At 45.4% G+C, this 14224-nt stretch overlaps 1 protein-coding gene across 1 annotated transcript in view; it reads left to right on the top strand.

Moving 5' to 3' along the window:
• Positions 1–432: 432 nt before the first annotated feature.
• LOC120839788 overlaps positions 433–14224 on the top strand; it is a 48287-nt gene continuing 34495 nt past the window's right edge. The window contains exons 1-2 of the mRNA XM_040210154.1: positions 433–529; positions 12665–12768. Of these exons, the coding sequence (XP_040066088.1) occupies positions 433–529; positions 12665–12768 (201 nt within the window). The remainder of the gene's footprint in view (positions 530–12664; positions 12769–14224) is intronic.

The raw sequence follows: 14224 nt of genomic DNA on the forward strand, positions 1-14224 counted from the left end.
GATTGGCTAACAAGCTTTTCATTACTTGATGAATAATGTTAAAGTTTCCTTAACTGAATTATTTTATTGGAGGATTAGTACCATAGATTCGGTGCGGATAAAGTAGGAATGCTTAAGATATCTACTTATATCTAAAACTTTAGTTCTTATAAAGTCAACGAACGCGGATGTAATTTTTATATATATGAAATATACTTCCGCCTGGACACGTTTATCAACGTAAGTTCCTTTTAAATAGACGTCATTGTTTGAACAAAATACACCAAACAAATCAAAAGAAACCGTTATAGAGACGGAAATGACCACAGCTGCTGCATATTTTGAAGCTTTTACTAATGAAAAGTTCTGGGGTCTTCCGCATCGCACATACATAAAAAGGTGTTCATGAAGTAAGCAAAATACTTTGCCTTCTGCAATTCTAAACAATCCAACATGAGGATTATTGTCGGAGCGCTGGCATTCGCCTCATTCATTCTTTGGTTTTCTGCTGAAGCAAGGCTTTTGAAGGTTTTTAAGAACCGAGACTCAGGTTGGTAATTTATACCTTCATTTATTCCAAAAATGTCCTTCTTTAAACGTGATCACGCAGGGAATTGATTCAAGCCCATTGAATACGCTTTGTTCCCAGCGGCAACTGACTTTTGCTAAAATTTGAGTAACTCTGCTGTCGTTTCTAGCAATATTCACATGCAGCAAAAACTTGTAAAAAAAAAAGAAAACTTTACGAGATGGCGTCAGAACGACGGCCCACGTTGTGCTAGAACAGGTTAGTACAGTCTTGTTTTAAACTTTAAAACGCACCGCGCGCGTGGCCGGCGCGGACTCGCCCCCGTGCAGCACCGCTCTTAAGACCAGTTCACACACTTGCAACCGCGAAGGACCAAGACCGTGTTTTAGGCAACCTTCGACAGCTTAGCACCGGAGGCGATGTTGATGAGCTGGTTTTAAGCTTCGCAAGACACTTAAAAACCGGTCTTGTCTCAGTTGGTCCTACCCGGTTGCAAGTGTGTGAACAAGCCTTTATCGTTGGCACTCACTGGCTGCGAGATTTTTAAGATCGACGGTGAACTCCGCTCTCGCGTCTCGCTCGCTCTGATAACAAAGTTGGATCACACAGCGGGTGCGCCGTTCGTCTTGGCTGCTCTCGTCGCGTGCCGCTGCAGTTCGGAGGCGCCGTCTTAGCAATTTATGGTGCGCTGCCCGTGCGCTTTATAAAGCCGTCACAGTGAAATTGCGGATTTGTGTTCCCTCTCTTTACAGTAAACAAATTATTATGTTCCGCTGTGGATAAACACGTTTCGTTGCGTGTTCAGGGTTGACATTACGCACAATATTAGTGCATTTATTGCACCTCTGCCGCTCCGCTGGCTTGGACGTCTGTTACAGACAGGAGTGTTTGCGTAGAAAGTAGGATTTTCTCTTGATTCGTATTGTCGTCTACAAAGCCGGAAGCTGCTCTATTTGACATTGCTTTACTCTGCTGTAAAAACCGCGCTCAAGTCAGCGCCGAGGCAGAAGTGGGATGAATACATTAATATTGTGCATGATGCTGACCCTGGGCACGTCGCAAAACGTTCTTATCTAGCTCAGAACATAATAATTTGTTACATATAAGGAGACGAAAGACAAACATGCAATGCGACTTTGACGGCTGGGAGTGCGTTATTTATTAAGGGCCGGGGCAGCGCACCAGAACTTGCTACGGTAGCTCCTCCGCACTGTAGTAGGACGCAACGTGCGCAGGGAAGACGCACGGCGCATCCGCCATTTGCTGCCTTAATGGTGAATTCCGCTCGCAGATCTCGAGCGCTCCAAAAGCGCTCCATTTGGAGCGCGCATATTCCGCTCGCAGATCTGGCTCAAGTTGGTCATCTTCCGCTCGTACTCTGGCAGCGCCCGCTCCACGGAGCGCCCCAAACTCCGCCGAACTTGCTCTGCGGGTTTTCACCAACGAGGTAGAGGGGCTTAGAGCGATAAACCGGGGTTCCGGTCTGCACTCGAAAGTGACCCCCATAAGGAGGCTGCCATTGTACGCAAATTTGACCACACGTCACATGACCAAACCAAATACGTGACGTCACAGGAAAGATGGCAGCGCCCATGCAGCGGCTGGCCCCAGCTGGGCCGGAGCTTGTCGGATGCTTTGTTGGTTGTCGTTCGTCTCGGCGAGTTGATTTCAGACGCGGAAGCCGTCATATGAGGCCGGTCGAAAGCGAGTTCAGAGTTCAACGTGGTGTTTGACGTAGGTATAACGTGAAAATACGGAGGAACGGTGTGCATTTCGCTGGTGACCGACCGGGATATTGCCACGGAAGAGACAATCTGACCTACGTTGCTCGGACCTCGGATTGATTCGGATACCGCTAGGATAAAATTTAAGGCGACGTTTCTGTGCTCTCGTTGACCATCGGAATCTTCGAGGTTTTCAGTGAAGCGTGTGCAATATATTTGGATACACAGTTTAGCGACGGAAATTGCGTGAGTAGTGCTTGGCGGTGTGCAATCGTGGTGCAGCTTCGATAAAATGACCGAGGGCTTACTTCGGTTGTGCGGCGCACCGGAAGGCTCCCTTGAAGCTGGTAGTTCCCGTGCCGTGCTGAATGATGCTGTGCTGCTTACAAATTGTTCCGGCGTAGAAGTGCACTTTCACGGAGCACAGGTGTGCGGCGCACCGAAGAGCTGCCTTCAAGCTGGTAGTTCCTGTGCCATGCTTTAGGTGATGCTGTGCTGCTTCCGAAATTGTTCCGGCGTAGACGTGCACTTTCACGGAGCACAGGTGTTGCAGTTGGTATTGATCCCGCTGGTCTGTCGCACGTTTCGTCAACACAAACGTTTCATCCACACTCGTTACGCGAATTGCAAGCTGTCCGGACATTGCATCGAGCGTGTTACGTACCCAGCTCACGCCGCTTTGTGGCAACAGTCTGCAGTGGCTCATTACCAGAAAAGTGGTCCCACATCCATTTCAGTTCAGTTCGTCCACGGCAGTCGCCAAACCCCGAAGGAGAGGATTTATTCGGACAGAATGCCACTAAAGCAATGCAGCTTCTTCAGTGGTCAGGATAGATTCTCTTCTGCGAGTTTTGTTATACTGTCACGGATCCTTGTTCCAGTCCTAGCTTCTATCAATATTCACTATTCTGGGGCACTGCAGGTCATGCTCAGCAGTAATCGTATGTTCTGGTGGAGGTGCTGGGCACCCATAGCCCTTCACTCTGTGTGAACCCGGCGGCTCTTCAGCCGAGTTACTCGATAATGGGACACGGCTGGCGGACTATCCTGCGTCTTACACCCCCGTCGAGCCGTGAGCAAAGTCCTGACCCGATCCTGGCAGAACAACCGCAAGACGACCGAATACCACAAAAAGTAACCTCGGAAATACACCACGAAGCACCTGAAATCCGAGCCAGTTGCTGCTACCAGGAAAAACCACCGGAATTCGGTCTCCTGTCAGAAAATCCGAAGCTGACTAAGCCAACAATGACAAACCTGTAGCAGCAAACCGTGTCCCCTCCCACCATTGTTTCCATGCCTGTCGCAAATCACACTCCGACGCTTTTTCACGCAAGGTGTATGAAAACGTCAAGGACTGGATTGAACAATATGACAATGTCGCCCGCCACATTGGGTGGACAGACAACCAGCTCCTGCAAAACCTATACTTCTCGTGGAAGAAACTGCCGGCGCTGGTCTGAGAACCATGGATCCTCCTTAACGTCATGGGAAGTTTGCAAGATCGAGCTGAAGCGCGCATTTGTCAGCCAACATCAACGAGAGAGAGCCGCATTCTTGATTCTGTCCAGGACACTGCCCCAACGAGAGCGCGACCGCACTCGTGGAGGATGTTTTGCGCTTGATCGAGCGCCCACGCCCACGCCGACCTTGATGCTACAGAAGACAAGAACCTAAGAATCCCATGCCCCTCACGGGAGGGACAACACCTTCGGCAGCCTTGTCCGCAACCCCCAACAACAGTCGAAGTGTTCATATCACCGAGGCTTCCAACATGGAATGTGCACTGCATGCCCGAGCCTGCCACTATGAACAACTTCCCGGCGTCTCGACACTCGAGTTGTCCAGCTACTACTTCGACGCCAGCCTCCCAGGCATCCACGACATCATCCACGACGTTGTCTGGGAGGAGATCAGGAAGCTACTTCCTGCCATCAGTTGCCTGGCTTTTATTTTGATTGCCGAGATTGTTTCGGAACAAGTTTGACAGGTATTTCAACCGAGACTTCTGCGAGCGAAGCGGCATCTGACAAACTAAGGGCAACTTACGCCACAATGGCACGACGACCGCCACCGGCTGCCTCTTAGTATTCAATGCCAATTCAATGAGACACTCTAATGCCGAAGCATTCCCGACATCGTGTGTAGGTTTGTGCTTAACAAAGCACACCGAGGAAAACGTAGGTGATGCGAATGTGCGACCGAAAACCGCTTTGCTTCCACTGCATGAAGCCGACCATGTCTACCAAAGCAGCCCGTACCAATGAATTGGTCTGCGATGGTTCGTGCCAAACGACCCTCGATTACGTCTCGAGGAGCGACCACGGGAGATTAAGGATTACCTTCGGCGACCTTTGTCCCTGATGCCGAAGGTGCTGAATCGAAGATTCTGAATCCCTGATTACCCCGAAGCTCCTCATGTCCATCACCTCAACAAGAGGTAAGCACGACAAAGCAGGTGAGCGGCGATGCAGTGACAGTGGATTTGGTGTTGGTTGTCGTCCAAGGACAATACCTAAAAATTTGCTGACATCAATTTTCTGTGTCCACTCCACGAAGCACACAATTTCCAACTTTGAGGGAGAATGCCCCTGAGTGACTTGAAGGAATAGAATGGTTGGTTGCTCTCAAAAGTGAACTGCAAGCATCACCAGACTTGGATAGCAAACAAAAATTGTTGCCAGCTATCAAGTCAACGGTACAGCAAAAGGCACAGCCACGTAAGCAATACATGCCCGAGCTTGCTGCATTGATGCCGAAAACTACCAGGAAAATTTTCGGATTAGAAGCCAGCCCTGCAGCTTCAGTGCATCAGACGTCGGTGGCCGCACATGACGTATGATTACAAGACAGCATCAGTCGGTCAAAGTTGCCACTCGACCAAACTGAACACCGACGTGCCAGGAGCGTCATCCGACAACAAGGTCCACAGGTACTACGACTGAACGCCTGACACGAGACTGTCGCAGAAAGAACTCGTTATGGAACCATTTCCTAAGAATCAATAATTATGTAATCAAGTGGAAATAAACATATTTGATACACTAACCAGAAAAACATATTTCCGCTTGCCTTCATGCCTTGAGAATCTACTCACCGAGAATTGCGTCCACTGCACGCTCTGGACCTTACGAGGACACTCGCATCTCTGACCCTTCAATATTAATTAAGGGGTCATACCAGACTGGCAGACTTCTTGCAAGGGGCTGCACTCGTTCAACCTTTCCTGAACATGTGGTGCATCCGAAAACCAACTCCAGAGATGTGAAAATGTTATTTATTAATTTATTCCTTCCAGGGGCCTTCATAGGCATTGCAGAGAAGATACTTAAAAGTACACACATGATAATAGCATTAAAGCACACTGCTGTAACTTGTTAAATGGAGAAACAAACACACCTCTGAGCATATAGTTTAATAGTATGTGTTGATGCATTGTTATATAGCATTACACTTCCTATATGTATGACACAATAGACCCTTTGCAGAACCTTATCAAGCAACACAACTGTCACCATTTTTTTCGGCGTAAAGCACACGAATGGGCCCCAGTTCACGTCGAACGCTAATGCAGCATTCGAGTCCAATACGTGCTGAGCCGAATTCACAGGGATGGCGGACATAACATTCTTGTCGAACAAATGCCCAAAGTCTGAAAGCTTGGGGTAATTACAATAGTAGCTACTGTAATTTGTTTCATCAGAATTTGGCAGACGGCAAAGGCTACCGTCTCGGTGAGTCAATACACACATTGGAGAGAGGCACATGACAGCATATCACCAGAGTGCTCGTCTGCACAGATTTGTCACACACCTTCGCTTCGTCTCTCTGATTGGCTCGAGGGGGCTGTGGCGGTTGGCCTTTTCCAAGTTACGGTGATGTGAATTATAGACAGCCCACACTTTTAAAAAGAGTCTATTGAAGAGACCGAAAGGAATGGTAGTCAACATTTTTCAACAAGATTGCTCTCCAGGCAAGGGATGAACACAAATATGAATCATCTTATCCAGGTAATTAGAACAATTAAATAATTGACCGACTAATACAACGCACTCTTGATGGAAAAGAGTATAGCTGCAATAAATCCTACAAAACAGAAAAAATGCGCAGTTAACCTATGCATGCACCAAAACAGTTGTTCTTATAGCAAGTCGAATAGCTTTGAAGCAGGTGCCTGCAACGATTTATTCTTCCCCATACTCAATAAAACGCCAACCACGTAGCTGAAAATAAGGGTGCACTTCGCACTCACACACACACAAAAAAAAGGAAGAAAAGCGATCGAATGTAGAATCGTAGATTAGCACAAAAGGTTAAAATCGCAGGAGCTTCCTCGCTAAAAGTTGCTATGGTTGTTAGATGACGGAGGGCTGAAACAACTTCCCTTAGGCCCTAACGCGACGTATACATTTCGCGTAGATTCTCAGGTATTTCAACGTTCAAACAAAGCTAAGAGAATGCGAAAATTTCATGTTAAAAGCACTCAAAGTTCTATCGATCCTCGGACACATCCTGGAATCCGAGCACCGGTACGGCGATGCTGTCTCACAGGCGTTAATATCCAGATGATCCAGAGCGATCTTGCGCAAAAACGGTATAAAGTCTCATTCCTTCATATTTTCACATTATACCTGCGTCAGCGAGCACGAAGAAGCCCGAAGTCGTCGGAAAGCAGCTGCACATCACGGCTACCGCGCACCGAACAAACTCGCATCCGCCAACTCTGGGCGCTGCCATCTTACCTGTGACGTCACGGCTCTTGGGAGGTCACGTGACGAGTGGTCACATTTGCGTAAAATATGGCGGCAACCGGGGGGGTGCCACTTCCGAACTTCCGGTTTATCACTCTAAGCCCCTCTACCTCGTTGGTTTTCACGGATCTCTCCGGAAGCTGACAGAGCGGCCCACGTGATTTCCGTCTAAATCGGCGGTGCGCATGCGCGGCGCATCGGCGGGCCGGTCGGGTCGTGGAGTTGGATCTGTTCGGGTGCGTCGGTTGTTTACTCTGGATTGTGACGGCTCGAACGCTTCTACCTCGCGTAGATCAGGGATAAAAAGCCGGGAATGTGGAGCGTGGCAAATCGTAAGCGCTGACGTCTGTGATCGTGAGAGGAAGAACAAGAAAAAGAACGACAGAAAAGCCGGAGGCAGACGCAAGGTTAGGCCTATTCATTCTGCAGCCAGTGATTGTTTACCTTTTTACACTGCATTCCGTCGGCGTTTTTCCGTGAAATAAAGCAAGAAGTGGTTAGGCAACGACCGCGCAAGTGATGGTTTGTTACCTGTGTTTATTAAAGTCGTACTACAAATCTGAACTCCACCGCTGGCAATCGCTGCATGTCCGTGCCCCGCCGCTTCGAGGCGGCCGAAAGGTATGTGACGGTGCCGAACGCGGACGTCTTCGTTATTTGTGACATGGGCGCCGCGGTACGTATAATTTCGCCCGGCCTGTGTCGCGTTTTACTCATGCAGCTAAGCAGTGACAGTCGTCACTAGTCATCGGAAATATCAGCCGGCTGAGGCGTTGGTGGGCTTGTCAAGTTCGAGCAGCGGCCATTTGTACGGCGGAGGGAGAAGGGGTGGGGAGGGGGGTGTGGGGGCGATAGCTCCAAAAATGCAAGTTTATCTTCCCCTCGTCGATTCGGAGCGGGTCCCACGGAGCGGAATTTTGCCTCCCTTGCGGATTTTGGAAAGCGCTCCAGATCTACGAGTGGAATTCACCATTAGTTATCAAGGCGAGCGCCATGCAAGAGCGAACTTCCCCCTTGATCTCAAAAACCTCGCAACCAGCGGGCGCCGATGATAAGAGCGCCGCTGCACGGGAGCGAGTCTGATCCGGCCACGCGCGGCTCTAAACTCAAAAATAACGACTGTACTTCTAATGAAACCTTGGTTTCATGAGAAAACTTATGAAACTACAAATTAAAAACATAAACAATCATAATCTATATTCAAGAGAATGACTCATGGACAGCCTTTTAAATGATGCTTTTCTTTAATAAGGACCAGAAAGATCTTGTAATGCGACTAATTTTCAAACGAAGCAGTGTTACACGTATTTTTTGTATTACGATTGTTTTAAGGGCGTTATACCGCTGGAAAAAAAGTGGCTTCAGGTGCGCTTTTGGTGTAACTGTGCAAGGGGTGCAAGACGATTGATATAAAGTCTTATTTAACTGTGCACCAGATCCTAGAGTAGATGTTAATATAAAAACAAGAAATATTGTAGTTAATGCAGTTATGGCGTAATTTTTTGTTTTTATCTTCTTTCCTATTTGCCCTAGTAAGAGACGCAAAATTCGCCAACTTGTAACGACCAAAAAGAGCCTCCCCTGAAGAACAGAGAAGAGCTTTGATTGCAACCCACTGAATTGTTTCTAAAGGATCGTAGTGAGATATGCCATCCAACGAAATTGTATTTCCATCTGAACGAAAATTCACGCAGTCCAAACGTTGGCATTCCCTATGCCGATAATCGCTAACATGTTACACTTGGTAGAACTAACCATTTGGCATTTAAATGCTTCCTCCCACATTTTACGCTACTTTACACTGGTCAGTGCATCGACGAGCGATTTGGTATGGCCGATTCGGCGCTAGATATCTTACATTTAGACTTGAGCTTTTCCGGTGTCTATGAAAAAAAACCCGCTGATGTACTTAGATATATAATTTATTTTGGCCAGTGCTTCATTTGGTCGGAGAAAACAGCGATGATTAAAGACAATTCCCGATAGACTAAGAAAAAAACAATTAAAGAGTTTTTGGAATTTTATTCACACGCTTAAAACGTTTCTAGGGGCCAGTAATGCAAACGTGCTTGTAAATAACGGACGACGTGTTAGAACATGGGTTAAAGTCTAAGTAATCTTAAACGTGATCACTCAGAGTTTTTCAATTGCTTCTTACTCTGATACCTTTCTGCTTTATGATACAAAAAAATGAAGTACTCTTAAAGAAAATGTTTCCGCAAAGCAAAAAAGGGAAGCTGTTCTTATTATTTTCGCAAGATTTAACCGATTACGACCACCAGCGGAATTTCGAACACTGCTGTCAATACTGACTTCAATTGAAAACAAAGTGACCATTCATGTTCACCGAATGATCGACCGAACTCTCATGCTACTGTCGCCTAGGGTCAGCGATTCCACTGATTCAAGACTGGCTTGGTACTCGATTATAGAAATTACAAAACCCCAAATAAGCACCTAATGGCACGTTTACACTTGCGTCAAACTCGCTGCCGCCAAATCAAATTCGGCCGCCGCGGAATACGAGAGATGTTTACAATTATTTCCGCAACTGGCAGCTATTTTCTCGAATACCCTCAGGGTGAAAAGTCTGAAACCTCAAGGCTGGATACTTTTTGTTCACAAGGCGGCGGCCTTCCCAGTCCCTTCCCTTCGGATACCTCAGAGGCTGTAGGCTATATTTCGTTCCATTTTGGGTTCGATCGCAGCCAAAGACTGTGGGACAGTTCACAACTTTCAAAATATCACTGCCTACGCAGTTCAATTTAGCCCACAAAAGAAAAGATAAAACAAAACAAAAATTATCGTTCTTGAGTAAACGTTTCACAATATTTTATTCATTCCACGCTAAGAATGAATTATAATAGAAATGTTGACAAAAGGCCGCCGTCTGGATTTTATTAATACTTGCAATGCACTTGGTAAAGATACCCCAGCATGCGTGCCATATTGCAGCTTCTTTTACTGCAGCGCACCATTCTCCAGTGATCCAGTTTATGCACGTCTTTTTCCTAATGGATTCCGCGTGATTTAACGCCCGCAATGGCAGGGCGATGTGCCTTGAAGCTGCGGTCCCCAAGGCGTCTCAAGAATGTCCTCTCCATAGAATCATCTGAAAGTCAGGCACCACAACTCGTACTGAACATCTACACGCAACTTCAACGGCCTCTAGGGGCCGCACTATTTTCTATCAAAATTGGCGGATGATTGTCGTTGAACAGCAGTAGAAGGTTGGTTCTGCGATGCGGAGCTAGTTCTTATCTCGTGAAATGCGAGTGATATAAGGACTTTACCTCATACTTTGATACCGGTAAGAAGTAAGCAAGCACCTTCATTTTGAAGGAGATTATTCATGAGCTAGGGAGTGCGATTCTCAAACCACGGTACCTGAAAGTTGTACATATACTTGAAATCAGAGCATGTCGTAAACATACATCGTACTTGTAATTCGTGAGTTGACTACTTTTCAGCAGAAGAAGGCTCATGTTTCGAGATGCTTCATTTTATAGGCTCAAGGTTCTGAGCTGAACAGCGCGCCCACCGTCGACCAAAGCGCCTCTTATCACTTAAAGACGCACATCGCTTCTCGCTGTATTCAGATAAGGACGGTTATAGGGGTGTCAAGTCTATTTTTTTTTGTTTTCAATACATTTTTACCTGGTATCAAAACATGTCCACACAACGAAACGGATCTTGCTTTTGCAATGTACTTTATTGTGTTGTTATAAAATCTCGACTGAGAGGATTTTTTAACTGCGTGTAGACGCAACTTTGAGGGCCGCAGGAATAAATAATACACGTTTATGTGACGTAAAAGCTGTTGATTTGAAGTGGAATCTACATGTTGACTTTGTTGTTTATAAGGCATACGGTAAACTTTGATACTTGAAGCGCTATCTAAAGCACTCGTTGTTTGATATAACACTCAGTGCATACAAAACCCTCGTTAGGCCTGTACTTGAATATGGCTCTCAGGTTTGTGACCCTTATACAGTATTAAACATTGGCAAATTAGAAAGCGTGCAACAGTTTGTTTTACGACTCATGTTTTTTATATACGATTCATATTTTTGTTTTCACAAATTTAAAAATTGCGAACGAGTCGCTTTACGACTCATGTGTCACGCGGCAAGCGAGAGATATTTTTACTGCTGTTAGCTGATATCTTCCTCAGCTAATGTTATTATCTGGCAGGTACCTGGAATGCGAGCAACCAAAGTGGCTTTTATTTTATTCCGGGCTCGCTTTTGTTTATAAGTGTGTGTTCCTGCGGGCTTGCGTTTCACAGTTTTTTTGGTACACTACAGAGTCGCGAGTCTTTGTAATATACAATTTTTTAATGCTTTAACTTGCTTGCAATGGTATTCAGCGTTGCTTTCTCAAAGCTCGATATGGTCTTGAATTTCTACGTCCCGTAATCAAAGGTTTTGCACCTGTCATTGTACAAAGATGGTCGGCCAAATCGCCGCTCCGCCTCATCCTCTCATTCCTCAGTTTGCGCCACCTGTCGTCAACACCTTGATGTGGGCGAGCATTGTCGCCGCCTTTCTTCGAACACCAAACCTCGGCGGCCCTTTGGAGGCGTTCGCGGTGTCCCTCGTCTCCAGAAACCTCACCTGTGACATTAGTTCGTGCCGGTGAACATCGGCAACTTAAAAAAAAAAAAGAAAACACAACCCTGGGGCACCTTTAGAGCGTAGTTCTCACGCAATCGTTCGCTAGAGCATCAAGAGTCGTAGTACACCCACTCGAACACGAGTTACACATTGGAGAACCAGAAGTATTCTACTCCCCTTGTCATAGTGGCGGAAAATGGCGTAAATATCTTGTATATAACGTTGGCACTATGCAATAATTATCACATTTCAGAAATAAATATTTCTGTGCGTGTGTCTGCAGCCAGGGACGTTCTGAAGAACACCTGCATTGTTTCTGTAAAAATAAAAACACGTCATATTCTATTAAGTATTTCTATGAGATACACTTTTAAAAGGAATATTTATTTATGCACATTATGTGGGCTGATTCGCATTATATAGAAATATAGCATTAGATCTCCCAAAGTGATGTTTGACCCTTAAACAAATGAAAATCAGGCATCACAAAGAGTCATTGGAGCTTGTGTACTTTGAACATGACAAGACACCGAGATCAATAAAAAAATACCATAGAAAACGCCCCTTTTGGGCACCTCCCCTAATGTTCACTGACAGATGCGAATTACTCACACAAAATATTGCATTAGGAAAAGAGGAGTGTCTGAACACCGCAGCACCTAATTACTTTTTTACGATATTCAACATAATTATGCGGCATATTATAAGCTTGCAACGCTCTCAAATTGCGAGCGTACACGTGCACTCCACAGCGTATTTCGTTAGGAAACGCAAAGATGCGTTGTTAGACGATTTTTAAAACTGACGCTCTCCTGTTTGCTAAGTGTAAGGAGGTGGTAAAAAAATGCCTGAGAATTTAGAGTAAAAGCGAAAAATAGATTTCGTTTATGATGGAGTATACAAATGCAGGTGATTTTTAGAATAAATGCCAAATATTCTTTTAAGTTGGCGTTCTTAAAAATAAATTGTAATAAACTTCCAACGTAAATGCAAATTAGAATTACTATATAAGTGTAAGATATATTTTAATTCATGCTATCTGTTTCTTTTAATCAAAATATATAGCTAACAAGACCATTACTATTGCCTTCCATTTGGATGGATTCACAGAACTAGATACAAGATCGGACTCCCAAGTCGGAAAATGGCTGACGAACGTCACAAATCAGGTAACATGTCCACCAGAATGCTAAGAGAAGGACAAGAGACAGAAACATTATTGGAGAGTGTTTTAGCATGCTACAATAACTTCTGAAAAGAAAATACAGAAACAATTTTTACCATCTGCTAAGACGACTTAGACCAAAACTGTTACTCGAACGTCTGGTACAATTTTTTATTGGTTTAATATTTTTGTAAAATCTCGCAGGAATTTTCGCCATTTAATGTACTAGAGTCAAGTGTATTACTTATTTCATACCGTTCTATTGTGGGTGTTTTTTCTTAAGACGAAAGAAATCTTAGGAAAAACATATACGGGACATAAAAACATAATTTTTATTAACTAAAATTATCGCCCACGGTGGACGTCAGTAAACGAGCATAAACAAACAATTAATAACCTAATCAATTAATATTCGCTAATTATATTTTTAACTTTTTTAGCAGACATACATTCGCTGTGTAGTCGAGGTCCGTTTGCCGTTGACCGCTTTAAGACACCGCTCGCCTCATAAAAAAAGGAAATATTCTGCATTCGTCTAAGTGGAAAAAAAAATAACGTTCAAAGTGTGAATATGCCTCCTGCTAGTGAGTTCAATGTAGGATCGACATTTTGAGAACGCGATGCGAAAAATATTTTCTTCCCAAAACTCTGCGTCCTGAAAGACCACTTCTTGTCCACAGCGTTTTGCTACGTTTTTGGTCATAGGTGACACCCTTAGGCTCCAATGGGGAGTTTTCACGAAAGAGAAAGGAAGGCAACACTCTGGCTCAGTTACTTAGGACTTTAACCGGGTCACGTATAGCCTCGAACGGTGAGGCGCGAACAGTAAGCCGGGTATGGGCTTTCCCATACTGAGGGCTTTTTTGACGCATAAGCAAACACTTGGTTGTACGTGGTTCTACATTGTATTTATGATGCATAACATGTTGCATTGTTAGTCACGTCCCCAGTAGTCAGTGACAGTGCTAAGATACTGCATTTATTTATTTCAGATTAGCCGTGAATGAACACTACCCAGCTTCAGTTCTATGTTTGCTTCTATAGTCATGAACCAGCACATTACGGTTTAATAGAGGATGGGCACAGGCAGGAATGAATATATCAATATATACATATATATACATATATATGTCCCCCGCAGGGGGCCCCTGTGAAATCAAGTGTGTGGAGAATGCAGTTTCCACGTACCCCGAGCCCCGCAGGGGGTGCCTGCACCTAACCTGCTAGGTGTTTGATGAGTAGCTTCACCAAGGACCGCAGCCATGAGGGCCACCTTACCCGCACGCAGGGGCACTAGCTTTAGTAGGTACTTGGTGAGTGGCGTCACTACGAGCCCCGAGCCATGTGGGTTCGCCCACCCACGTCTGGCTGTGCGTGGCTTAACCCGTGTCCGGGAAAAAGGGTGCCTTTGCTATTAAGCTGAGCCCGGTGTATGTTTGGACTCTTTGGGTCCCCCCGGC

Source organism: Ixodes scapularis, unplaced genomic scaffold (genome assembly GCF_016920785.2).
Source record: "Ixodes scapularis isolate PalLabHiFi unplaced genomic scaffold, ASM1692078v2 PGA_scaffold4__175_contigs__length_147842914, whole genome shotgun sequence".
Classification (NCBI taxonomy): Eukaryota; Metazoa; Arthropoda; class Arachnida; order Ixodida; family Ixodidae; genus Ixodes; species Ixodes scapularis.